Below are 27,576 nucleotides of genomic sequence, written 5' to 3'. Positions count from 1 at the left end.
ATCCAAGCTGTCTCACTTAGGCAGTAGCATCATTAAAAAGACTTGCCACTGGACCATGTGGACTTAGTCCCACAGAATCTATGTCCATTTTGGTGGTTAAACATGCTCTTTCAGTGAACTGGAACTTGTAGAAATGAAGAAATACAAGTGTGAAAACAAACAAAATAGAAATGAGCGCAAGCCAAAGACACGAGCCAAACAGACAACACAGTGCTCAGTCTTACCTTCTTCATGTTCGTTCCCATGTAGCTTTTAGGCTCTTCCTTAAACTGAGGCAACCTGAAATACAAAGAGCAAGCCAAAATACATAAGCTTACATGGATTAACATGAAGGGGAAAGAAACAGGCCGGTCTTTCCAGTCATGCTGCAGATATAGAAGACCCAAATTAGGTCTTCTTCACAAAGAGAGACTCTCCCAATTTCTTTTTCTGCCAAAATCTGCCATGGGAAAAAATCCACACAAGTATAGATGAGAGGTGCTTTGCATGCTATTACTAGAAATGACTGTTTTTCTATATTGATTTTCCCTGCCATGTAAAGACCATCTCTTTTCCTTCAGTGTATGTTTTCACCAGTGGACTATTTGCTCAAAACAGGTTTCTCTGATGCTGCTAAAAACAGCTGCTGAGTCAGTGTCCACACCAGGACCCTTGCAGTGTACATGTTATTACTAGTCATGGCAATTCTTCTCTTTGAATTTGTAGAAACTCCAACAGTTTTCCTGTGTTCTGCATCACATAAACACAGCTGTGAAGGGCAGCAGATGTACATTAAGCTGAATCTTTGGAGATAAGCAGTTCCCATCTCAGAATGAGGTAGACTGCTCTCACCTGTGCTACCAAATGACAGCACGTACAGCTCTACAATTCCACACACTCTGCTCTCTCTTCTGTTTCTTTACTACAATTCTGTCTTTACTTGATGAAGGTATAAAAGCCTTGGAGCACAGCTTTGGCTGTTTCTTTTTCTGGAAAGCAAGATGGCCAAACCACCCCTGCAGGTGCTGCCTTTGCCTTGCATCCCTATCCCAATGTCCACAGGCACAGATGGTGATGGTGTCTCCAAGTCTCATTGAGAAGGACAGAGAAGAGGATTACATAGTAAGTAATGAAAAAGCACCAAGTAAAATTCACATATGGATATCCACATATGCATTTGGAGAAAAAGTAATGTGGTCTCTCCTCTTTGAGGAGATTGATTCTGAGTTTGCCCAGTGCACAGTGCAGGGCACACAGAGGAGAAAAAATTGACATCCCATTGGAACTGTGACAATGGGGAAAAAAATGATGCAACTGTGTTTCATAAGCTGTCAGTTTCACCAAAATCCTTTTCTACTAGAAGTATATCTGTACCTATAAAAATTTCCTTTTTACAATACCCAGAGAAAGTCTATGATTACTACACTATTTTGAGAAACAGTTCTGAAGTTAATTAACTTACTTGAGTTTTAAAGTAGTCATCTTAATCACCTGAAGGGTTCTGAAAAGGGCAGAACATTTGTCCAAGACACATGATTTCAAGAGTTTTAAATGCTCTTTAATGTGTGAGGTCAAAGCTCTCAGCTTGAAATCAATGTGTGGCTATTCTAAAACACCATTTCTATTCTCTCTGCTAAAGAGAGCTATATTTTTCAGAGCACCTTTTTTTTCAGTGAAGTTTGCATTCTCTGTTCTGAAACTGGTTCTCTATCCTAAAGCTCTTCATTACTTGGCTGTCCATCTCTCCTCAAAGGACACCTTAAACCAGGCAACCTCCCCTACCTCTGTCTCCCTGCAGTCTGACAGGGTCAGCCCTAGAGAAAAGTGCCAAATCCTTCATCCCCTTCCACCTCTAAATAATGACCATTTTGGATGATTTTTCTGAGGGCCCTTAAGTGGAAGTGTGGAATCTTTCTGTCCTTAGAGGGCCATCTCGGCAATGCTGAGGCAAACACAAGCAGGTTTACCTTGTGAAGAGCAGCTGCACCATGTCGACCAGAGTGTGCTCTGCAGATTTTCTCAATAACTCTGCGAAGACAAAAACAAATAACACAGGTGTCATTACTCAGTGTGATATTATCAAGAGGCTTCTTCAAGCAGACTCCCCTCCGAGTCTTGTTTACAGAGATTACGGCAAATTTATTAAAACCAGCTTCAACCCTGCGTTACTGCAAACGGTCACGGCATCACACGGTGGCGCTGCTCAGCTGGGGAAAAGAGCAGTCCAAACTTGTACACCGAACGCTCAACAAATTTTCCATGAAGTTGTAGAAAGACACAATAATATAAAGCTCAGCAGCTTTCCATGGATGCATGCTCTACAACAAAACTAGTTAATGCTGAGGAAACCTGATCAATTTGTTAACGGGAGAAGTATGAACAAACCTACCACTGAGCCTCATCTCGAAGCAGATGCGGAAACAGGACTGCATGATCTCACACACCGACTCATTGGTGAGGTGGGCTCCCACTGGGGTCAGCAGCAACGTCCTCAACACCTGCAAAGAACAGCACCCATATGTACCACACTGCAATGATATGTGTGTGCATTCCCAAGAGGAGGTTGTTTTCCTCAGGAAAGACTGCCATGAGCAGAAAACCTAAGGAGGTTTCTCCTGGAGTCATTTCAAACTGAATGCTGTGCTCAAGAAGCCAATCAGGAGACAAGAAAGATCTCCTGACCTACTTCTAAAAGAGGCCTGATACACTGCATACTACCCAAGATTTAATAATTATTCAGGAACTAGATATCTGCTCAGAAGTATACAGACCAAAGAGATATACACTCCATAGTTTTGTCTCTATAAAGAATTTTTCTCAAAAATAAGTTTGAGAGCTCCATATTCTTAATTAACCCCCCAACACAGATCATGCATAACATACACTTATCAACACTACCACATTATCAAGTTCATAATTTTAAAATCATTTAATTTAAGCTTTTAACTATTTTAATTTGGAAAAGCTTTTACCACAGGTATATGAGCCATCTGTTTAAAAATAAAGTCTGTCACTAAGCTCCTACAGAGTCAAAACATTGTTCCCTCCTCTTCATCTCTATGTAACAGGATATGTTCCACAACAGGCAGCAACCATTATGGTAATTACCATTTCTCTTCTCTTACCTGTAGGATTTTCATCAAGACAACCTCATCGCTCGCATGATCTGTGCCCACAAATCGAGCATGAGTGACAGCATCTGCCATGTTCTCCATCCCCTCTGCTGTGCCCTCATGGCTGGGATCTGAACAAGAGAATAAAAATATGTGTCAGGGAACAGCCATCTACAGCCTACCACCTCTGTGGGGAGACATCTACATGGAGATTCTGTGTGACCTTCAGCTTCCTCATTTTACGTGACTTGCAGTGAGTTGATCCAACAAGAACATAACTTACCTCCCATTAAGAGAAAAGTTTTATAACTGGGAGCTTTCAGAAAGATACATCAAGAATCTACTTAAATTTGCAAAAAGATATAACTTAAAGAAAATGATCACAATTCTGTTGCTGCCAGTTCTCTATGTTTTAGAAGTCAACTTCTAAGACTGTGTTCTGTTCCCTACAATACAGCACAATCAGCTATTAAATGCATTGAGTGGCTCTTTGGGAAAAATGAAAAAACAGCTCTTAAACACAGGGAACCTAAAATTTACTCTCATGAGAAGAAAATGCCAAACAGGTTCCACTAAATTGAGAAGGGAAAACTGTCTCTTGTTCTACATCCCTCTCAAGGAACGAGAGCTGGGAAGGAACAGACCAGTAGCTTTCCCCTGAGAAAACAGCAGACAGACACAATCACAGTTTAGGTATCAGAGTTGCAGGCCTCCCACTCCAATCATTCATCAAGGCTCCTTCTCTGCATTTCAGTCTTTTGCAGCTAACAAACAATGGTGCAGTTGAGAGAATGTTTAGGATGAGATTGTTGCTAGTAACTGCATCTCGTGCTACATTATAGTGGCTTCAGAAAAGCTGCCTCTGGCTTTGATTTCATTCTCACTTAGACAATACGGCACTGGGCAAGAATCTTGATACCCTTCTACCTAAACAGTCATTAGGAAAGAAAGGAGACAATCTAAACATTGCCTAATAGCTCATTAATTGGCAACAGGGCCTCTTGAACTCCAGCAAGAATGATGCTGACAGAGGAACCACACAAGACCTTGTAAGCTTTGCAGAGAAGCTTCGCAGATTCCCTCTTTCACTCCAGTAACGTTCACATCTAGGAAGGGCTACAAGCCCTTGGCATTAGAGAAACCTGCCCTTATTGTGGTCCAGAGACAGCAGCCTCCTGAGCTGCTGCAGGATAAGAAATTTCTCACAGTTGCATAAAACTGAAATGGCATCAGTGTACTTTAGAATCATATATATTTGCACAGGAACAGCCCTTTGCCATTGCTATCTCTTACATATTCCTATTAAGAACAGAACTTGCTTACTTTTGACATTGTTCACATACACACACAGAAATCTTGCATAGTTTACAGCAAGTTCACCTCCTGGTTTGACAGGCAAACTTCACTGAGCTATCAAGAAGGCTGTTTTAAAACCAATCAGTCACTTTTCAACTAGTTTAGCACCAGCACAAAACAGGATACAAAATTGGTATGGGGAAGCATTAGGTAAGAAGCCTGGCTGTCAAAAGCAGTCCTTTGCATACCCCCAATGATGGCTTATAATTCAGTGAGAAGCTACTACTCTTCCACCAGAGGCAATAAAATCAGTCATAGGTTTGTGTCTCATTCACAGAGGTAATAGCTTAAATCACCAATGGTCATTCTGAATTGTCTTAATTAAATTGGGCAAAGACCAGTGGCGTCATAATACCAGCACCTACATTAGCACTGCTGTTAACCAACCTCAATAACCACAGTGGAAAGCAGCCCAGTGGGAATCAACACAAAAAAGCAACTTGTTGCAGTAAAGGCTCCCACAGGCAGGACACACAGATTCACTTCATTGTCAACTTTGCCAGTAGATGTGAGTTACTCTAGTCTTAGGGATATATTTAACTGTAGTTACAGATAAACAGTCTGTGTGAAAAGGAAATGCAAGCAAGCTGTGCACATGCTTCTTTAACAGATCTATGAGTAGTGCTTCGCTGTTCTAGCCCCTACCTTCATCACCCCTCTCCCAACACACATCACGCCTGACTACTTCAGTTCTGGCTCCCTGGAACAGCACTACAAATTCAGGTCAATTTATAAAGCCTCTTGAGTTCAATTAAAAGCACAGATACTTCTACTTTGCAGAAACAAGATACAGAAAAAAATCTTTGTTCCCCTGTGAGAAAACAGTACAGAAAGACGTATCGATGCCTGCTCAGAATCACTAACAAGAAGTTTGAGTGAGCACAATAACACTTTGAAAATTGCCATCTACAATGCAAAGATCTAGATACCCCATCTAGATACACACATTTCATACCAGGTACAGTCTTACAACCTGTGGGCAAAAGGACAAATAGAAATCAGAAAATCCAGGCTCTGAACCAGAGGGAATTCAGGAAAGACAGAAGCCTGCTCAGTAACACATTTAATGGAACTAAAATCACCAAGGAAACAGAAGAGGTAGAGGGGAGAACAAGCTTTAAACTCCTTAAACAGCAAGTCCTCTCACTGGAAGCTGAGCAAGAGTTACTTATACATGCATAGTTCTCAGGAACATCAGGGAAAGCTAACTTTAGAAACTGAGCCAGAAGCTGCTGTGGACAATAAAAAGAGCACATTCTTTTTCTGAGGGAGATACAGAAAAACCTAATTCTGAAATTCAGCCGCTAGTCTTCCTACAGCTAAGGTGTGAGGTCATCCAATAGGCTGACAGCTCACTAGCTACTGCAAAACTGCTGAGCAAGGAAATAACTAATCTGAGTGATAAAAATCAATGGGAGTTTAGTATTGCCACCCAGTTTTCTAGTACTTTAAAAGTTATTGTGTGATTTATCAACTAAAACTGTAGAAGTACTTAGAGCAGAGGATAATCACTGTAAGGCTAACTATTCCTGATAAAAAACCACACATGCTGGATATCAAGTAATTTTATCTGACCAAGCTGTCATTGCACACTATACTATTAGTGAATTTGCAATTCAAACTACTAGAGATCAGAAGTCTTAAACTCTACTCAAGAATTATTCTTTTCTAACTGGTTTAAAACATACCCCTCAGCAATACTGGCCTAAAAAGGAGACAGATAACCACCTTCTGACATGTGACAGAATAAAAAAAACAAAACAATGAGACTGCACAAGGATTAGCAATGAAATACTTTGGAAATGGGAAAAGAAAGCCATTTTAAACAAAGATATTTATCAGAGGAGTTTGGCCCTTTCACTGCACCCTGGTTTTCAACCCAGTGTGTACAGCAAAAAACAACCACTCACAGAACAGACAAAGCTAATGTCACTTTTTAAAAAGTGCTGGCTTCCCCTGCCATTATGCAGCTCCAAAACACACTACAAATATCTGTCACACTGCAATTTCCCTACCATGGTTATGCCAGCATCCTTCTCTCTTGCTCTGTATCATTTGAAACATTTGTACATTAAGAACAGTTTTAAGTTTTAACATTTCCTATGTTTAGGCAAACAGTCTTCAGACAACCTTTCGTCTCATATTACAGAAAGAAATTATAATACCAAAAAGCTTTCATTTAACAACACAACCTAGCCAGATGTTCAGTCAGCACCACTAATCCCACTCTAACTGGTATCTGGAGCAGCACAAAGGACAAGGCTGCTCTGAATGTCACCTGAACAACTAAGGTCTTAGATTACAGGTTCTGCCCCAGAAAAAAAGCCAGGCAGAGACTCTTCCACTGTCTACTACAAAGACACACAATTGCCAGCAGTTACAGGGATGCACTCTTGTTGTGAGTGACCCAATTAATATTCTAACAACAAATAGCTAGAGAAAGGCCACAAAATCTTAACCCCATTTTTTCCTGTTTCTGCCTCAAATGTTTGTAGTCAGTTGCCTGTGCAGACATTTGCCTGGACATGTGACAGAGATCATAAAAGCCCAGGAGAAGAGTTCACCCCTCACTGTAATGCTGAAAGTCATATATTTTGCATTATTGCTTAATCCTTCAGGTGGACATGTTTTACAGGCTGATTTTTTAAGATTTCTGTATTGTCCTAGGAACTTAGGTCATTATTGCATCATTCTAGCTATATTTTTGCCACTTAATTATATCAAATACTACCCACTAACTGAACTCTTCATACACTAGATTTTCATCCAACACTTTAATTTTTTCCTGCAAGTCTCTATTTTTGCCGATTTTAGTTTTGTCTTTCCCACAAAAATGATTTGCACCAATGTAAAGCCCCTTCTCTCTCTAACTGCATTCATGCTACCTCCAAAGAACTAAATATTTAAAACAACAGTACGAAAAATTAAAAGCGTTCCCTTACAATGCAAAGGAGAAAAAGAACTGAGAAATCTGAACTTGGGGGAAAGCAGACTGAAAAAATTATTTTCCTCAAGTGATACTACGCATAAACAAACACAGATAACAGGTTTTGTAATTTGCACAGGTATGATCATAAAGTACCAAAAGAACTTACAGAGAAAACTCGAGTACCACTAACAACAGGATGACACAGTGATGGCAGACAGAAAGCCAGCTAATGAGTTACAAGCCAGCTGAGCCACGGGAACTGACCACATGCACATTATTAGTCTTTCACAGATACAAAGGAGAATGTGAAAATTTGAAAGTTTGGGCAGCAGCAGGACGGTCTCTGCCATGACAATTGTGGAAAGTGAAGATCACTGGCACATCACTGGACAAGGTCTGGGACCGGGCAAAAAGTCATCCTCACTTTAGAGCAGAAATATTAGTCCACAAAACTAAATAAATCCTACTGTGTTTCTACATGTTACAGCATCGTAATCCAAGCTAGTATTCTTCCCTCACTGTCCCTTTTTCTTGGAGGGCATTAAAAAGCAGCTGGTGACCAGCACAGTCCTCCAGCAGGCCCTAAGCACACACAGCAGTCAGGGCAGACCAGAGGCTTTGGCTCTGTCTCCAGGCACTGCTGCAGCACCATGAAAGATCAGCCAGTAAGATATTAAGAAACTGCAGATGCTGATTTCCCCAGTGTTAAAGACAATTTTCTTATTTCCCCAATCTCCACATTAAAACTGCAAGCATGTATCTCAGCCAAAGACACAGCTCACAGAGGTGCATTTGGCTGGCATTTTGGTAAATCCCACCAAGTCACATAACATACCTATTAGTGCATATGAGAGGAACTTATTGACAGAGGTGAGTGCCAATCCAGTGATGGGGCCTGTCGTGTCTTCAGAACGGATTACTTCCAGAAAAGGCCGAAGAAAGACATTAGGTTCAATTTCAGATAGCTCTGTAAAATAAAAAAATAAAAAAGACAGTTAGACTTGATTCATTAGGATTCATTTTCTTTTCAAGAATATACAGCAAGTTTCACCTCAGAGGAAAGAAAGCCTGCTCTAGGTTAGTTCCAGAAGGCTGACTGGGATGTCAGCGCTGCTTTTACATACACACACACATGTAATATATGTGTATGTTATAAAAGCAATGCTCTGTAAAGTTCACTTTCTTGCAATCTTCAGAACAGCTTTCTGCAGCCTTCCAAAATCTGATTGTAGGAACACTCTGTAAACACCACAGAGGCCACTGCTGCCTAAATTTATGCTTTAACTCATTGGCAGATTTAGTTGCATTTTCCTATTACTCTTGGAATTGTGTGACCCCGTGAACTACACAGACCCTGTCCCACTTTCTGCCACCTCAGTAACATCCTACTGCAGATAAAACTGCACTAATCACATGCAGAGTACAAATGTACGACCAGGTTTATTGGACCTCTTGCAGCTCTTTGCCTGAATTGCATTTCTGCAACACTAAATGTTTGCTTGGCAAAGACACAAACTCCACAAGATGGTCTAACTTAAAAACTCTTCTGTCTTGCTCTCAAAATAACTGTATAAGCCTCTCAACCAAACAATTAAAAAGGGCACTTTTCTCTACTTGCTGTTTTGGCCAGCAAGGATCCCCTCTAAAGCTGCAGTACAAGAAGGCACTGAGCTATTGAGCTGGAGAAAAAACAACTAACAAGCTTCCTGAACTTTCCAAGATGATCAAGGGACGCTTTGGGAATGGAAAAGACATACAGACGAGAAAAACCAGAACTAGGAAAACTGACCAAGAAAAACAAACAAAAAACCCAAACCAAAACAAAAACCAAACCCAACCAAATAAAACAGGAGGAATCAAGAAAAGAGGAGCCCTGAGGGGGATTTAGGAGAAAAACCATTAAAAAGCAGGTGAAGGCAACCACAACACAGCCAGCACACAGGCACAGAAGAATGCATTAAAAGTAACTTGAATAATTTTGAGACCAGAAATATTTAAGTACAACGCTTGGCTCAACTTGCTGAAACTTACTTTTTATTCCTAATAAAAGTTAACAAGTCTAATGGCTAATAGTGTCACAGAATCACTGGCATTTATACCCTTAATCAAATAATCAAATAATGAACTTATGTGTCATATGAGCTTCTTTGAGGCAGCGAGAAAAAAACCCTGCAATTCCTGAATCCTTAGACAAGCTGCTGCTTTTCCATCTCCCAACATAACTCAATTATTTTGCTGAGGAAAAAACCCAAACCCCTTTTTCCGAGAGAAGTGAAATTCCATTTTAGCACAGCTCCTATTGAGAAGCCTTAAGTATCAAAGCAAAAAGGTCTGTCAGAAAGTATGTTAACATAACTGTCAAATTATGGCAAGGAAGCAAAGGAGGAAAAAGTATACAGGGGTTGATGTTTTAAAAGTTAAAAACACAGAAAAAAACATCAAAGTTCTGTTCACTAAAGCAAAACTGCAATTAAAAAGGGACTTTGGGGATCATTTGGGGATCATGTCATCTCTTGCACTTCAGCCACCAGTTCAAATAAGGCCAACATCACTGACTTGTGAGGGGTTAAAAGGAACATGATGATTCAACCTTTCTGGCTTAAGAACAACTCCCCCAATTTGTCAGATAATATGCTGGTGTAACCTTACAATTGTGTCACCTCTCAATAGCACATGGAAATCCAGATGATCATAAGACATCCTTGTATTAATGCTTATTTTAAGTGTGCTTTACAGAACACTTGACTGGTTGCAAGCACTTGGACAGCATTAAATATAATAAGACTACTAGGGATTAAAACCCAAATTCTTCTTTCCTAAACTGATCATTTCTACAGACCAGACTATCACCCTGTCAATTCCTCCAGCCTCATTCAAACCAGTGAGTTCCAGGATGAAAAGGCTGCACTTGATTAGTAAGAAAAATGGGACTTCAGCAGATGTACATCACTGCACAATAGAATGATGTAAACACACTTGGCAGCAGAGGATGTACAGCGCATCACACTCTCCATTAATACATCTTTTGGGACAATAAATAGGTATTTTCTTTACAAGAGTAGGGGAAGTATCAGGGTTTCCCTTTCAATTAGAATTGTAAATCTTAATGTGGTTAATGATCAGATTCCCTTGCAGTCTAACTGAAATTCACAACTTACATGAAGATCACAAAACAGTTTGTCATAATTAGGATTTAACTTAGGCACATATTGTTGATTAAGCAGCAACTTTCGCCAGTTGCCCTAATATTCAGAGATTCCAGACTTTACAGTAACAAAGCACTTTACATTAAGCTCTCTGAAACTGATGGTTTATGCTGTAAAACTGTTTAGATTGGGTAGCTGTACTGTGGTATTAAAAAAACAAAACAAAACAAAACAAAAAAAAACCACACACACACACAAAAAAAAAAAAAAAAAAAAAAAAAAAAAAAAAAAAAAAAAAAAAAAAAAAAAAAAAAACCACCACCCAAAAACAAACATGCCAGACAAAAAGAGAGCCTGTTTAGTGCAGGACTCACCCACTAAAGGAATACTGTCTGAAGGATCTAAATGTCAGTGAAACTCCAATCTCATTGCTCGCACTTGAAGAGTATTCAGTTAATCACTACAATGAGCTCTTACCATTTGCAAGCATTGAGGACTTACAAGGGTCACCAGCTCCCTTTTCAAGGCAGAATGCAATCTTGGTATTGGTCCTTTGCTTCAATGGCAAGTTTGAGAGCACAGAAAAACACTCACACTGTAGCTATTCTTGCTGTATCCTCTCTTGAAATAGATTCCTTTCACAGGCTAAAGAAGGTTCAGCATCTGAAAGTGTCACTAAAGCTACCTGGATTTTTAAATTCACCTACCTACTAAAGCTACTGGATTTTTAACACAGTGCCAATTTTGCAAACAAGCCAGTAAAGCAAACATGTATCCTCTTCTTTTAACTCAATCCTGTTGAGGTCAATGAAGTTAGTTCAGAAGCTCTTTCCTCAACAGGTTTTCTCAGCCTTCTCCACCAAAGGTGGCAGAGTCCAGAACAAACCTGCCAGTCCTTTTGGCTCAACAGCTACAACTACAAGGTGCACACTACATCCCAGCTTTTCCACTACAGCTCAGGTTTGATCTAGAGCACAGAACAGTAGGAAATTAATAGAATTCTTTTAATAATACTTCGGTAAGGTGAGACCATAGTCTTGAGAGGTAATTGTTCTGCCCAACAAGTTAAAGCTTCATGAAAGAGAGACTGCAGAAGTCTTGGTATCATCAAACTGTAAAAGCAATCCTGTGCTCTCCTGAAAGTATCTAGGAACCTCAGAAAATACAGCAAAATAATTTACTACTTAAATAATTCCTTGCAACAAAACAAAGGCTATATAAGGTATATACCAAATGTTTGGAAGTACATATTTGATGTTTGTAACAACACTCAAAAAACACAAACAAACAAACAAAAACCCAAACAAAACCCCAAACAAACAAACAAAAAACCCACAAAAACGTACCTCTGAATTTTCAACTCTAGTTCTTATTCTGCCAGATTCAGGTTCAGGTATTACAAGTGAAGTAACTATAACCAGTGAGAGAATTGAGAACTGCCTATACAGATGTTTCTCTAAGTATATTTTCTAGCAAGAGACATTTCTCAGTGTTTTAACTAGAGAATACAGGATATTCTGCTAAAGTAACTAGTTTCAGCTCTGGGGAAAAAACAACCAAACAAAAAAACCACCAGAAAACGCACCAAACCTGCAAGCATGACTTCACCCAAGGGTATTTATTACAAAAGGAAAAACTGAATAACTATCCACAGAGAGAACAAAATTTCACAAGGGACTTCTTCAAGCAGCCTTCCTTTGAAATCTACTCAAAGCCAGGGAAAAATTATATTAAAACATTAGGCTTAAATGAAGAGTCTGGTCTGCTTTGGGGACCAGCTGGAAAGCACTTCACATTGTTTTCACACAGGTCCTTTCAACAAAATTTCAGAGAAGCAAGAGGAGACCAGCATCAGCACAACACTCAGAAATGCTCAGTTAGCCTAAAGCTGTGCATGGAAATGGAGAAGAAGAGAAAGAGTATCTTAAGTATTGTACCAAAAAGCCAACTCTTCAGGCTGGCAATTTTAATGAGGACACAATTCCTTTGAGACCACAGTACTTTCCTTCATTCTTCCTATGGATTATTTGCACTTAGACACACATGTCTATAATGATATTTAATCAACTAATTCATGTTTAAGCACCTAACTCCCATTTCAGCAATCCCATCCAGCCATTCTGGCACTTCAGCAAACAAACTGCATCAGACCTCTGGCGTCCCTTTTCTCCTGAAGTGCAGGAGCAGGTCCCCCTCGGACGAGTTTTCTTATTGTTAGCACAGTGTTGGCACATTCCTGATCTAAAACGCTCACATAAGCTGCTTTCTCTGGCAGTTCAACTCTTCACTCCTGAATGACTCTTATCAGGATCGGCTATGCGTTCCGAATCAGAGTAAATGAACAAGAAAAAATTGTTTATGACAAGTTATTTCAACATCATTTGTCCCGAGGACAGGCAACTGCAACCCAAACCACATGACCTGGACTCCTCTTATGCAGCAGCTGTTGGCCTTTGACGCCCAGCCCTCAGAAAGGCTGTCTCAGTTGTATCCCACGCACCTCTCCAGTGCAGACGAGCTCAGACAACAGCAATGCTTGGAGCATGCACTGTTATGTTCCCTGCTTGCAAACAGAACTGTACAAGGAACAGGCATTCTCTTTTCTTAAGGTGAGAAAAAGATAACACTGCAATAGAGCAGAAATCCAGCTTTTCAGGACTCTTGCAATGGGGCTCAATCTGTTTATGCCACAGAAAATTGAGGTATCAGCAAGTGCTTCCTGGGTCGTCCTCAAAAACCACTTTCTGCAAACACTGCCATTCTGGCTTACATGACATGCACTTTATTCTCAGTTCACCCAACAAACACCAAAACTTTTTGTCTTTTCACTTAAAGGATCAGAAGCCCCTGCAGTCTGAATCAGCAAATCAGACTGAGTAAGTTACAAGGAAAAAAGGACAAAATTGTACTTGCCTTTTAAAATCATCTAAAAATATGGAGTGGTCACACTTTCTGGATTTTCATAAACATTTTAACTGCTGAAATAAGTACTGGCTTAATCTCAGCCAGGTCAAAATGCAGGATTGCGGGGAAATGAGAAATTCTTTTTGAGTTAGTCCTGTGATTATCAGCTGTTTAATTTAGAAATTAACAAATCTAACAAAGAGAATTATAGTAACTTGTTCCTCTAAAAGTCTGCAGAGCTTAAATTTGCTTTACATAGAATCCCTAGGTAACAGGCACAGAACAGCACATGCACACTGGTTCTAGGTGCCCTGGCAAAACTGCAGCTACAGCAGCTCTACAGCTGATAAACAGAGGAGGAGCACGTTTTTCACCACTCCAAATTCTCCAGACTGACTGGAACACATGCCACTCTGCACCTGAACTAAAAGACATACTCTGACTTCCAGCTAGCAAATTGACTCTGACATTTAACCCCAGACCAACAATGGCCAATTAATATTGAATAAGAAGTATAAAAAAGCTACTCTATGGATGATCTGCACTCATTTGTTCCCGAGCAAATGTTCTGCTCCACACAGCCCTGGTACAGTGTTTCAAGTGAAAAGTACTCTCTGCCATCTCTCCCCTACAAGAGTGTCTTATCTCAGGTGTTGTTTTCATTTTGTTTTCTTGAAAGTTCTAGACTAGCCTGTGCAACACAGTGCAATTGGTAGCACATTTGTAGATATTTTCTGATCTGAAAGGAGAACAGATTGCCACCTGTACAGTCTGATTAGGCAGCTAGTGTTATGAGAAAAAGCTCTAGTTTTCCTTCCTGAAAATAATGGCAATATTCACTAAACTTCATAAACTACAAGCCATCAAAAGCCACTGGATATTCTCTCTGGGTTCCCCAAAATATCATTGTCTTATCCTAATTTAAGTTCTTAATAGATAAAGAAAACAGGATTGTGCCAGCTAGGGAGAAGCTGAGGAGCCAGAAGCTTACATCCTATTTTCTAGAACACATAAATACCATGAGGATTGTATAACATGGTATATACACCATGGGGATGTGTGGACGCAAGCTCTGTGCATCTCTGAAATCAATACTTCATTATAATACATGGTATCAAAAGCTCTGCATACAATAAACATAAACACAGGCTGAAAATCAATGATATTCAAACCAACAAAGGAGAAGCGAGAATTAACTGCAACCCTCTTCTAAGGATGTCTGTAAAATATACTCTTCAAAGCTAATGCCCTGTGAATTAAAGTGGTCATTCAAGGGCCCCAACCCACCAAATCAAGAGGGAAACAGTGCCATTCACAGCCACACATGAATGCAAAGCTGGAATTACAAATGCAGTTTGACAAGGGGAACCCAGAGATGTCAAGCCTGTTCTGTTTGCCTAATTTCATTACAATGGCACAAATGCTTTCATTTGTCACACTCCAGCTTCATGTGTTTATCTCCCTTTCATTAAACATGACTTTAACAAATGATTGTTCCATAGTGCCGAGATCTCAAGCACCCCTCAGAACTGAGATTTTTATTTTCGGGAAGCATGACAGAATGCACAATGAGTATTTGACTCTTCACATCCTTTGGTTAGGGCAGTGTAAGCTCTACTTAAATACTGTCTTCTATGGAATTACTTAGATCTACCAGTGAAGCAGAAGCACTGCCAATGCCACCAGTGTAAGCCATTAGTCCTAAGGAGTTTCATCTGATGTTGTGCTTCAAATTCAGCTGTTCTGACTGACTATTAAAATTTCCTGGGCATTTTTTCATAAGCAGGTACTTGCCAGAGTATCTTCAGCCAAAACTACGCTGTAAATTGCAGCTGTGTCTACACTGTTACTTTAAGTGCTTTTCACCCAGCTGTAGTAGTCTGCTTTAGGGTGGTATTACAAGAAGCAGAAAATTCACACTTCAATCACAAGGAAAGCAAATGCCACCCACAGAAGTATGGAACTACACAGGAGGCAAACTTCCATGGTTTCCATTTGGACGGACTTTAAAAAGTGCAGAGATGACTACTTGCTCCACCCTGAATTTCTAATGCCAGTCATGAAGACTGACACACATGAGTGTATGGATATGAGGTTTCAAAAGTTGAAGGTGTTTAATTCTGTTTTTATTTCTTAGCACTGAGGAGACAGCAGAGATGGGCATAATCACGTCTTCACAAACTCTTTTCTGAGCTGTGGTTGACACGTACTAGTCAGAGGTTGTAATCAAAAGACTGCTTCAAAATAAGAACAACTCTTAAAGGGAGCTGAGGGGTAATTTAGCACAGTAAGGTTGAAGGTCATCAGGAGTAGACCTTGCTACAAATCCTAGACTATTTCCTCCCATCCTGGGACCTGAACACCTCCAAAAGGACATGACTGAGTCTGATGAAAGGCAAAAAATCAAGTAACTATATATAGTAAAATCCTCCCATCCCCAAGCTGCTCTCACTTGAGTGTATCTTTTGCCAATGTGAAGAGTAATAAGGGTAATTTCAACACTAATCCATCCTTGCTTGCATGAAACCCTTCCTCCTACATCACAGTAGAGGATAAGCATTAGAGCACCACTTGATTTTGGTAGCACATTTCACAGTAAGATTACTTACATATGATAGAAACAAGCAAATTCAGAACTGCTTAAATACTTTTTTTATCTCCCTTACAGGAAGGCTGATTGCTCTGAGGGAAAGCAGATAGGGTAATACAGCTGATCTAAGCCTCTGATAGGTTTTGGAATATACCACTAGTGTTGTGGCTTTTACAGACACAAGCTCAAAACTGTTAATGCCAATTGTAATGGCACTTAATTCTACTCCAGAAAACTGGAGTTTTTCCAGTTGACTACACAAAAACTGATTTGAGATTTTACCCATTCTTGAAGCATTTTTCTCCCATGGGTGGAAGTTACTTAGCCTGAAGCTCGGTAAGCCAAACTGAATACAAGTTTCACAGGTAACTGAAGCTTAACATCCACTCTTTAAAAACTCCAACGAAACAAAACCATTCCATGAAAAAGAGGCAAGTAAAATGAAGGCAAGCTTCACCTTTCCTCTGTTTCGAACCAGATGAAACAGCTTCAGAAGATTCTTGCAGAAAATCACCATGCATACAACAACAGCCAGCTTTTGTGATGAACCTGCACCAGGTCTGAAGTTCAGAACCCACAGGCACTCCTCCTAGCCAATGACACTCAACTCTAAATTAAATTACTAAACCAAAATAAACCAAAACAAAAAGCAGCCATCCCATGACAAATTCATCTGCCCTTGACCAAATGCTGATAGTTATTGATCTTGCTGCAGTTGTGAATTAGAGCCAGGTTTCCCAAAGTTCCCTCCTAATACGAGGAAGAGAGCGTGGCCAGTCTAACAAGACAGACTAGGCTAAATGAAACCTGTGGGGAATTGCACACTGCCAAGTCCAGAGGACGGACTTAGCTGCTCATCTTACTGACAGTACAAGTTTGATGTATGTCAAGTTTAAGCACTCTTTTTCCTCTCTAAAAGAAATTGGCACATGTGGAAGAAAGAGCAATTAGATTGTGACACTCTACAGAACCCTATTCAGTCACTGGACTTGCTTCACTATGATATTTTACGCATCTTGCACGGTACCAGGACCAAGCTAAGTAGGCAATTTAAAAGCCCAGGAGAAATTAAAACTCCTTTCCTGATATTTCAAAGCACAGTAACTCTCCACAGCTTTGTGTGCCTACCACACTATGAATAGAGCTCTCATTGCAAATTCACCATGTTGTAACAAGGAAAGCTCTGCTATTTCTAGGAGGCTGGAGAAAAAGATTACAGTTTTATCATCAATTAGCTGTCTCGATGTTACTCCATTCTGTTTACCCTTTCCTCAAGGGAAGCCCGTGAGTGCCAAGGGGAAAAATTAAAAGGAAATTGAAGAACAACAAATCCCAAACAAGCCAAGGCATTTCTTGTGTTTCCAGAGAATCAAAAATGCATCAGTGAGACAGATGAGACAAAATCCAAAGAATGAAATTAAGAAAAGCCTGATGACCCAAGAGGAAATAATCTTTTAATGACAAAAATCTCTCAAAGGTTTAATGTACCTTGCTGTTACAATTTGCCCAAATTCTTCTATTCAACCTGAACTAATCTAGGAGACATTGTGCTTTGCAATATTATCAGAAAGTAAAATTCCCAGGTGCTAATGGCAAAATACAATGGCCCAGAGCCCAAGAACCCACACACCAAGTTACCACAAAATAGAACGGGAGACTTGTGGAGAGCAGAATGCAAAACATCATGGGGATACTAGTTTCAAACCCAGAAGAGTGGAACAGAAGCAAAAGGAAGAAGAGCCCAGCCTGCTGGCAGCCAACACAACCATTACCTTAAGACATTCAAACAGTAAAAACATTAAGCAACCTTTTTCTTCCCCTCCCCAGCAATAATTGAAGCAATCAGTAATCCATGCACACACACACACACACGCCAAAATTTTGATGCTACCTGCATTAAAAGGCAGCTCAATTCCTATAGTAATGACAAGTGAGCATTATGTTCTTACAAATGGACCAGGGAAAGAAATTAATTTCTGCATACTGCAATGTGCACAAGCAAATCACTGATACAAGGACCTGAAGATACATGAAAAGAAACAGAATTCTGAATTTTAACAATTTTTTTTTTTTTGGTTAGTTTTTGCACCTGAAGAAATCTGTGAATGCTACTCAACTTCAGTGATCGCCAAGTAGGATATCTCTCAAGACAAGCATCATGGAAACAACATTACATCAATCCCTAACTCCATTAAGTACATTTTTCCATGATGATTTTGATCTAGTACATGTCCATGACAGAAGAAACCACATCTGAGTGGCTCCTAAGTTCAGCTGAGTGATCCTGCTGAAAGCCATCACTGACAACCTGCTGCCCAGCCGGACTGATGTAAAGGTGACAGCACAGCACAGAACTTCAACTCGCTCAGACAAACACGGCTGTTTGCTCAAGGCAGCCCCCAGCTCACACACTTAGGGAGGCTTCCTCCATCCCTCTCTCCTTCCCCTAAGGCACAACACAGCCCAGCTCTCAAACTGGAACACACAACACACACTGAACAGGTCAGTGGACACAGCTCTGCTTTAACCTCTCACCCCTGGCATTTCTGCTGCCATGACCTCTGGGATGGAACCATTATACTTCAACAGCACTTATTCCCAAGACCTGGTAAAAAGCCAAAGACAGAAGAATTTCCTTTTGATTTCCTTTCAAGCCTAGACCTACAGAATTTGCTGTGACAGGATGTAGGCACACAGACAAATAAACTGACCATCAAGTGCTAGAAAAGGCCCTTGATCACAGACAGGCAAATCAGTCTACTCAGTCTCTGCCACTCATCTCCCCTTCATGCTCTTGGGCAAGTCACTTAATCTCTGCCTCAACTCCTCATATGAAAAGGGAACACAGTGCTGTGCTGTAAGATAGCCTAGAAATATTATCAAAAAAAGCAGCAATGGCAATCCAATAAAAGCTTTCAGCCCTGTACTCCCAAAACCAAAAGTTAACTAAGGCTCTTAGTTAAAACAGCTATTTTTCAAGTTAATATTTAAGTTAGGGGAATATGACATGCACTGTATAACACAAGTTAAATCAAAATTATCTTTATCACACAGAAGAGCAGCAAGTGAGCTTATGAAATTTCAAGGAGATTCAAGGAACAAACTGGAGAAAAAACTTGGCAGTGCTTGGCCACTCACTTTTGGGGTGTTAGTGTTAAGGAACTTGATTTTTTAAAAAGCTACCTAATTTTCAGAATAGCTAAGGAATGAGAGGAATAAAATATACATCTTTTTCTAAAGAGCAGCAGAGAGGAATAAAATATACATCTTTTTCTAAAGAGCAGCAGTTAAACAGCTAGTAAATTCTCACGGCCTTGTCAGAATTAAACCATTTGACACACAGCAGCATTTTCAGTTTTGAGACCACTGCTTAAAATCAAAAAGTGACTCTAGGTAACAGAAGGACTTTGAGGGCCCTTCCAAAAACTTGGGATGAAATCCCAAAGCCCTGGGAGAGCAAGGCAAGCACCTGTTTTCCTGAACAGTCGATTTTTTTATGCTGCATACTTTACACAGAAGCTGCATTATTCTGGAGAAGCTGCATTCCAGCCAAAAGTGCACAGTTAATGTTTTTTGCAGCCCCCAGCTTCCAGTGATGGATGACCATATTATAATGAAATACTTTATGCTCAATCAACTTAAAATAACGGATGTTTTATCACACTGAATTAAAATGAATGTTTTTTAACAAAAAAAAAAAAAAAAAAAAAAAAAAAAAAAAAAAAAAAAAAAAGAGAGAGAGAGAGAAACAAAAATGAAAAAAAAGCAGCAGGAGAGGATCAGTGATGTGCAGAGGCAAAAGTTATTCCTGTTTAGGGTGGGTAAAAATGTCCAGATGATGGTTCACTTTAACTTTTTCATGGCTCTCCAATAACATGTGGAAATGATGCACAAGGTAGTATTTGCCCTGAAAACACCTACACGTAAGTTCTGTTCCAGACCATTGAGACATGAGACTTTTCTGCTTCTACAAAAATTATCTGATTGCATAACATCTCAATTAAGTTTCCAAAAATCTAAGGCTAATAAGTAAGCACTGCCTGAAGAGAAACCTTTCAAAATACTCTAATCTCTCATGCCCACTCAGCATTACCAAAACCATTCCTCAGACAACTCCTAATCAGCTGTGGGGCCTTCTCCTCCTGTGGGGCATTTTCCACCTGTCAATGCTGAGCAATAACCAGCAAAGGAAATTCCTTGTACTCAAAAGTACAATTTCTAGATCAAGTTTTGGAATCAAACATCCAAATTCGACTGATAATCATGACTCAGTGCTACACTGTTATACCAAAACTGTTACTGTTTTTACACACTACATGTCAAGAAACCACAGACTTGCTGGGCCATATGTGAATCAACACAAGTTCTTTAAAATGCCAGCAGCAGAAGCATTCCTTGTCCCTTTTCTCCCAAACAGTATATGAAAAAGTCTCTAAGCCAGTCCAAACATGCCAAATCACATGAGAATGGAAAGACAACCTTATACTTTTACGAAAAACATCTCTTCTAATAGGAATTAAGTAATGCAAAAGTGAAGAATAGTATGAGATGCAGTGACAGAAGCTACATGGGGAACACCAGTTAGGTATTGGAAAGATATTTTCTAAAGAAGGGTGGTCAAACACCAGAACAGTTTGCTCAGAGAAGATATAGAAGCTCTATCCCTGGAAACAGTCAGAATTCAGGAGGCTTTAACCCTGCACACAATCTCAAAAGCTGGTCCTGTATTCAGCAGGGTATCAGAGCAGATGAACTCCAGAGGTCTCTTCCTACTTAAATTATTTAAATTCAGGCTTGTGCTTACCAGGAACAAAAAGCCCCCTCTGTAACTGTACACTCAGGCTCTCTAACATCCACTGAGTAAAGAGAGTTTCCCTCCCCAGATCTTCTATTGGTTGGTAGCAACAATCAATAAATACCAGGCAGAAGCTCACTCCAGAACTATACCTAGAAAACATTCTTGATTTTACAAAACAATTTTCTAAAGAGAAGCTGCAAACTCAGGCTGTAACTGAACTGAAAAAAGCAAATCAAACCAAAACACAAACAAACCCCGCCCCCCTAAACCAAACCCTCCATAGTTTACCAAATTTGGAAACTTTAAGAAAACTAGCAGAAATAGAGCATGTTCCTTTGGTCTCCTGATATTACATCTGCAGCAGATATTCATGTCAACAAATAAACAGCACCTTGGCCCAGAGTCGTAACTTCAGATCTAAAACAAGCCACACTGCGACCACCTGAAGCTCCACTAAATTCAGATTAAATTTACGGCACTTTCACACTACTATTTGAAGAAATGCAAATATTAATCAGTCCAAGATTTTAGTCACAAAATCAATTCTCCTCCCTTCCCCATTCCTCAGCTAAAGGCTGGCATTCAATGAACCCGACCAAAGCGAGAATAGTTTCCAGCACCTGCTTCAGCTTTTAATTTTCCAATTGAAACTGCTGTGATCTGGCAGCAGGCAGCCTGGAGATGTCATTTTGCTGCACTGTGAACGACTGAATCTCAGCACAAAAAGAATCCAAATAGAGAAATGAGTGAAAAGAGCAGCAGTGGGAAAACGAAGCCACAACTTAATTTAATATGGCCAAAGAGAAAGAGCAGCTGAAGACAATGTGATACAAAGTATGGTGTCCTCTACAACTGGCATCTCATCCCCTCAGTCTGCCTCCTGATGGTTACTGTGGGCACAACTTTCCACATTTGTGACAATGCTCTTTCAAAGAATGGTGTAAAATATGACTCAGCACTGATGTATGATTTGGAATCACTTTATTACTAGACTATGGTTTTTTTACCACAAAAACATTAGAATTTAAAATCTAGAAAGATATATTCCTGCTGACAGAAAGTTTCCCTTCTTTTATAAAAGGACACACAGATAATTCAAAATATAACTCCAAATATGCTTTTCTAGTGCAGAGAAAGAATGTCAAACATATTTATTCCTTACTATAACAGGCTTCAAGAACTTGTAGCAAAACCGTAACAATATACCTGCAAGCAGATTCCTTCCACAGAGGAAATGCTCTCATGCTTAGCATGTCTGCTTGAAAAAAAAAAAAAAAAAAAAAAAAAAAAAAAAAAAGGCACTCCCTTTAGTCCTGGTCAACACAGCATCTGTACCACCCTCCTTAAAAATCCAATTTAAGCCTATGAGTTAGAATAGCAAAACTGCTAATACAAATGCAGCTTTACTGGGCTCAGAACCTTTACAACAGTATGGCAGCACTACACTGGATAAGCTGCACCTTCAGACTGATAACAGCAGTGTAACTTCAGTTTAGTTTTGTCATAGCATAAGAGAAAAACAGAGGGGTGCAAAAATACAATTGTTTCAATTGTTGTAAAGAAACTAAAAAAACCCCAAAATCAAATCTCCTACGCACATCCCATCAACACCTATTCTTACTTAATCGTATTCCCTTCCCCAATACGACCACTGAGAACTAATTCTTCTTCCAGCTCTCAAGGTTTCCTTGGTCACAGAAACTGCTCACTGAAACTTCCCAAAAGCTGGGGAGGCAGAAAGAAGAGTAGAGAAAGGGTTAACCCACAGCTGGGAGAAAGTTTCCCCGGAAAATCAGAACACATGCTGTGGCTGTGACTAAATTTCACACTGGTTCTGTTGAGTACAAACATCCACAACTGTGTGCATTTGAGAGAGCAGGAGAAAATGAAATGCTCCTTATATATTAGCTTCACCTGCTAGGTTCCTTCAAATGGATAATGACATGCTCAAGGGACCAACAGAATCCTTCAGACTCAACTCACATTTCAAGCAGAGAAGAGGCACTGGGAGAAATGGAAGGAAGTAGCCCTTCCCTTTCCTGCTCCCACATTTTTTGGAACATACTGGAAAGCCAAGCCAGAGATTATCTGGCAGAGATCATTCTGCTGTTTGAGACTAGATGTTTCAGCATGGAAGACACCTGAGTTGACACTTCAGACATTTGTGCCATCCAAGTACATAAAAAGAGCAACTGTACAGAGCAAACGGGGAAGAGTACAGGCACTTTAAAGATCATCTGATTATGTTTTAAGAAACAGACAGCATTTGTCTGATCAGACAAATACAAAATGGAGATTAAGAATTACTAAGATAACCAGCACAGTACCACAGAAAGGTTTGGATTGGAAGAGTTCTCTGGAGGTCACCTACTTCACCCAGCATTCAAAGACTGCTCTGGAGTTGTAACAGGCTTCTTCAAGGCCTCATTCAGTCAAGCTTTAAAAATCTCCATGGATGGAGATTCCATTCTCTCTTTCCATGCCCCACTATTTAACTCTTTCACAACATTTTCCCCCCAAGTACAACTGGAATTAATCCATATTCATGACTATGGATCTCCTGGCCCATGTAAGTAGCTCTGCCTTTTTTGTGATCCTCCTTATGTAGAAGACAACCACTATTAGGTCCTGCTCACCAAAGACTGTTCCATTACAGAATGGCAGAAAAGCTGTTGAAAAAAAAAAAGATGTATCTTCACCAAGTTGAGAGATCTCAAGAGGGGTTATCAATACAAAAAGGCAGAGAGGCTAGCACTTATCATCCCTAGATAATTAGTAAATAGAGACAGATTAATATAGAAAAACACTTCCTTCTCCTCAAAGCACTTTTTCACCAAACTACACATGAATGTTAGGAATCTGTTACTATTAATCAGTAAAATCCAAAATCCAGATAAAACAGCATAAATTTATTTGATAAATCACTAACAGGACAATAATTACTTTGACAATCTTACCATTTTGTATCAGACAATGTTATTTCAGAACCAATGACAATCTATAACTAAAACCCCCAAATGCAAAAGATCAAAACATACAATTCAGCAAGCCTCATATTTAGCATACTTTGAATTTCCTTAGCTACAACCAGATTTATTCCATCAGAAATTGTATATGGTCTCTGAAGAGTTAGTGCATGACCTTGCATCCCTTATGAGAAGTCACAGCTGTATTCCCACATTGACTGATAAAGACAACTGAACAGGCAAGCAGAGTCCTGTCCCCTCTTTGAAACAGGCCAGACATTTAAACTCATCTCACTAAAAAATTATTTGCTTATAATTTGCTCATAATTAAACATTTCTGGCCTTCTATTATGTGGTTCAAAACAAAATGAATCACACTTTAAGCATCAGGCAACCTCAGACTCAGATCCCAAGTGACAAAAGGAAAGAAAAAAATTATGAGATCTCCTATGTCCCCTTTTAAAGGCTAACAACCTACCAACATAGATCTCAGTCTGGTCTGAATTGGGTTACATCTCAAAGAAAATTCAATTCAAAAGCAGACATCTTCCAAATATGGCAAGAATGGCAAATGGCATTTCTTCCAAATGGCAGAAATGACAAGTACAGACCTTTTACATAAAAAAAAAAAAAATGGTAAGAGTATGTAGGACTTGTGGAAACAGCACAGCTGGTTAAAAAAGGTTTGATTAATAAAGCTCAGGAGGAGGAGGAAGCAAAAAAAACTTGGAAAAACTACAGTTAACATGAGCAATGTATCCGACTGATACTTGGAACAAGGGCTGGCTCACAGTTAGTCAACAGTATCTGTCCTGTTGCATAGAACAAATCATCTCTTCATCACTAGTGTGATCCTAAACAGGACCTTCCAAACCTCTGCCTGGGAAAGCATTTCAACTTGAAATGCAACTTTCTGTTCTTACTAATATTGAGGAAGTCAGTAGGACAAACTGCAAGTCCTCCTTCCACAGAGATAATTCCTCTTCAGTTCAAGTAGCCTTCAAACATAGAACCCCATTCCTTTTTCTGAAAATTTAAGTGAAAAATAAAATATACTAATAAATAACTTCTGAATTTGTGTCAAGTACAGCTCAGCAAGCTGTCCCTCACACTTGGCTTTGCCTCTCCAGCCAGCAGCTCTGGTTTAAAAAATTTGCCCCTCTGGACCACATTCTGGAAAGGATAACCTGATCACAACCCAGTTTACTCCCCAGCCTTTTCAGAGCTACTGGTTCAGTCATACAGAGTCTGTATTTTCATCCTTTATCCATGAGTGAGTTAGTGAAAGCATTTCAAAAGAAGCAATCTCAAGAAAAGCTCCATATTTTGTGGCTTTAACTAAAAAGATTTAAAGCGCAAAGAGCAAATGATAGGCATAAAGAGCTTAAAATCTTTGCATGCAGATTTTAATCTTTCCTTGCCAGCTCTTACATGGCTAATTCAGCTCACACAAAGGTTTCTCAGATGATAAGCAAAGAAACCTGTGCTGCTCACAGTGAAGTGTCTTGTAGCCTGTCAGCTTTCATACTCACTGTTTGGACTGAACTTAAATCATTTCCTAAACTCTCACAATTTTCTACCTCCAGCATCTAGAAACAGATCAACTTTACCTTTGATCTCTCTTCCCTACCATGTCAAAATGGGTCTGTCACCGGGGCTGAGGTCAGGAAGTCATCTCTTCAGAGCTATATACACAGACACTACTTACCCAGACCGTTTTCTGCTCAGTGGCTTTAAACAATCCTTTCTTAATCAAAACTAGTAAATAGCCCATCAAAAACGATTCCACAGAAACCTCTAGCATGCACATAAGGAAAAAAGACCAACTATTTTTCCAAACTGTTGCAACAGAAGCCGCTATTATTTTGAAATAGCAGGTTAATGCTCATTAGCTCCGTACTAATTAACTGTTTTCTTATTCCACATCTCGAATGTTTGCAGAGGGAATGTTAACTGGTGCCCTGCAGTGGGAGGATCAGGCAGACAATGAAGACAATCTGCTGTCTCCTCACAGTACAGCAAGGAAGTTGAACAATTTCTGCTATTAAGTGCAGCACATAAATATATTCGTACTTTCCCCATTCTATTAACTCTATTTTTTAAGCCTCATTTCAGCTGCAGTTACCTTTTGACACATGCTGTGTCCAGCCAGAAAAATCATTACTACTAATCCAAAAGAAGGTAAACTCCACTGAACCGTATGATAAGTATCCCTTGCACTCCTGTTTCTTCCTAGCCTGTCCTGCAATTGTGCCCCAATCTGCCAGCATTAACACAGATACACAGCGGTATTTATTTGATGCCTATTCCACCAAGCTGTATTCACACTAAATCCTCCATGTGTATTTAATAAATCACACTAGTTAGGTGGGCAGGATTAGTTCCAAGTCACCTAATGACTATATCATGAGCTGCAGTATTAAAGGGATTAATATTAATCTTAGCCATTTCAATTCACTGCGAGAGGCCAGTCCCCGCTCCAACAGAAGCCACAGCAGGCAGCACAAGAAATTCTAAACAAGAGCATGAAGATTAATGAGGGCTTCCTCATTCTGCCTGTGAGTCTTCTCTACCAGGATACAGGGCAGCGAATCCCCAGCAAAGACAGGCTCATAAATAAACACACAACACCACAAATACTTTGAGCAGCTGAGCCCGGCATAGAGTTGTTTTCACTCGCTATCTGCTCCTGTAACCCACACCTCCGAGCACACTCAGGAATTTGAAAGGCTTGCACAGCAGCCAATTTGTTTTCTTTCACTTAAAAGCACACACCTCATTACTCATAATAAATTACTCGTTTTAAACGAGCTTGTGGAACTAACAGCTAAAATGAGCGGTGTTCAGAGAGGACGAGAGCAGCAGGGGAATTTGAAAGGATAACTCACTGCACTGAGGTTAAAAAGGATGTCAGACTCCAACAGATTGGACTGCTTTATTCTTGGCAAGAATAATTATTACAAGCAGAAAGTTCTTTAAAATGGAGAGAAATCCCTTTCCTAAAGCATTCATGTTAAACTAAAGCACAAAAATGGACTGATACAAACTGATTTTCTGATGAAGTCCTGCCCTCTGCAGCCCCAGTAAAGACCCCATGTAAGGGTCCTGGCCTCAACTTCATTGATATTAAAGAATATCAACCCAAATCATTGGCATGAAATTCCAGAAGTTCAGTTTTGGTTTACTGCAGATTTAGATGCAGTTAAGTGTTGAAAAAGGAGTAGCCTTTTACAGCTCACAGTTAATTCAGAGCGCCACAGAACAAGTAAGAGTGAATCAAACAGCTGCATTCTGGAGACTAGTTGGTAAAAATGAAACAGATGAAAAAGGGAGAGTTGAGTCAGCAGTATTTTCTGCCTTCACTGAAAAACTCTAGATCCTCAAAAAAAAAAAAAAAAAAAAAAAAAAAAAAAAAAAAAAAAAGACAGATCAGTTTAAACTGGAGCACAGGCCTGTCACAAGCTATTAACAGCTCAGCAGGTCCTCCAGGCGCAACAGCAGCCTCAAACTCAGGGCAGATACAGAGCTGAATACAGCACAACCACTTGGATGCAAGTGGCTCCCAACTGATGGAATAGAAAAGGATCACAACATTAAACATGACAGAGACAAAGTTTATCCAAGTTTATAAACCAAACACAAGCAAACAGACAAAGTGGAGTCACATCACATGTGGCTGAGCAGATGGGAAGGGCTCCATCAAGGGCACTGTCCCACTCTTTCAGAGGCAGAATGGACCAGAGATGGAGTTGACATTTTCTGTATTTGTAAACAATCTGCTGCTTTTTCATATGG

The 27,576-nt window shown here is 39.8% G+C and overlaps 1 protein-coding gene across 2 annotated transcripts in view; it reads right to left on the bottom strand.

The window, feature by feature from the left end:
* The window catches only part of GBF1 (golgi brefeldin A resistant guanine nucleotide exchange factor 1), a 98,606-nt gene that overhangs the window by 34,658 nt on the left and 36,372 nt on the right, over nucleotides 1-27,576 (bottom strand). For both annotated transcript variants that reach the window (XM_083866070.1, XM_083866071.1), the window contains exons 4-8: nucleotides 8,213-8,344; nucleotides 3,105-3,223; nucleotides 2,369-2,477; nucleotides 1,947-2,007; nucleotides 225-279 (exon numbers count right to left, since the gene is read on the bottom strand). In XM_083866070.1, the coding sequence (XP_083722196.1) occupies nucleotides 225-279; nucleotides 1,947-2,007; nucleotides 2,369-2,477; nucleotides 3,105-3,223; nucleotides 8,213-8,344 (476 nt within the window). The remainder of the gene's footprint in view (nucleotides 1-224; nucleotides 280-1,946; nucleotides 2,008-2,368; nucleotides 2,478-3,104; nucleotides 3,224-8,212; nucleotides 8,345-27,576) is intronic.

The sequence above is a fragment of the Zosterops lateralis genome, assembly GCF_965231275.1.
Source record: "Zosterops lateralis genome assembly, chromosome: 8".
In the NCBI taxonomy this organism is placed as follows: domain Eukaryota; kingdom Metazoa; phylum Chordata; class Aves; order Passeriformes; family Zosteropidae; genus Zosterops; species Zosterops lateralis.
The sequence above is the reverse complement of the archived record's forward strand: the minus strand, read 5'-3'. Positions and strand labels throughout refer to the sequence as shown.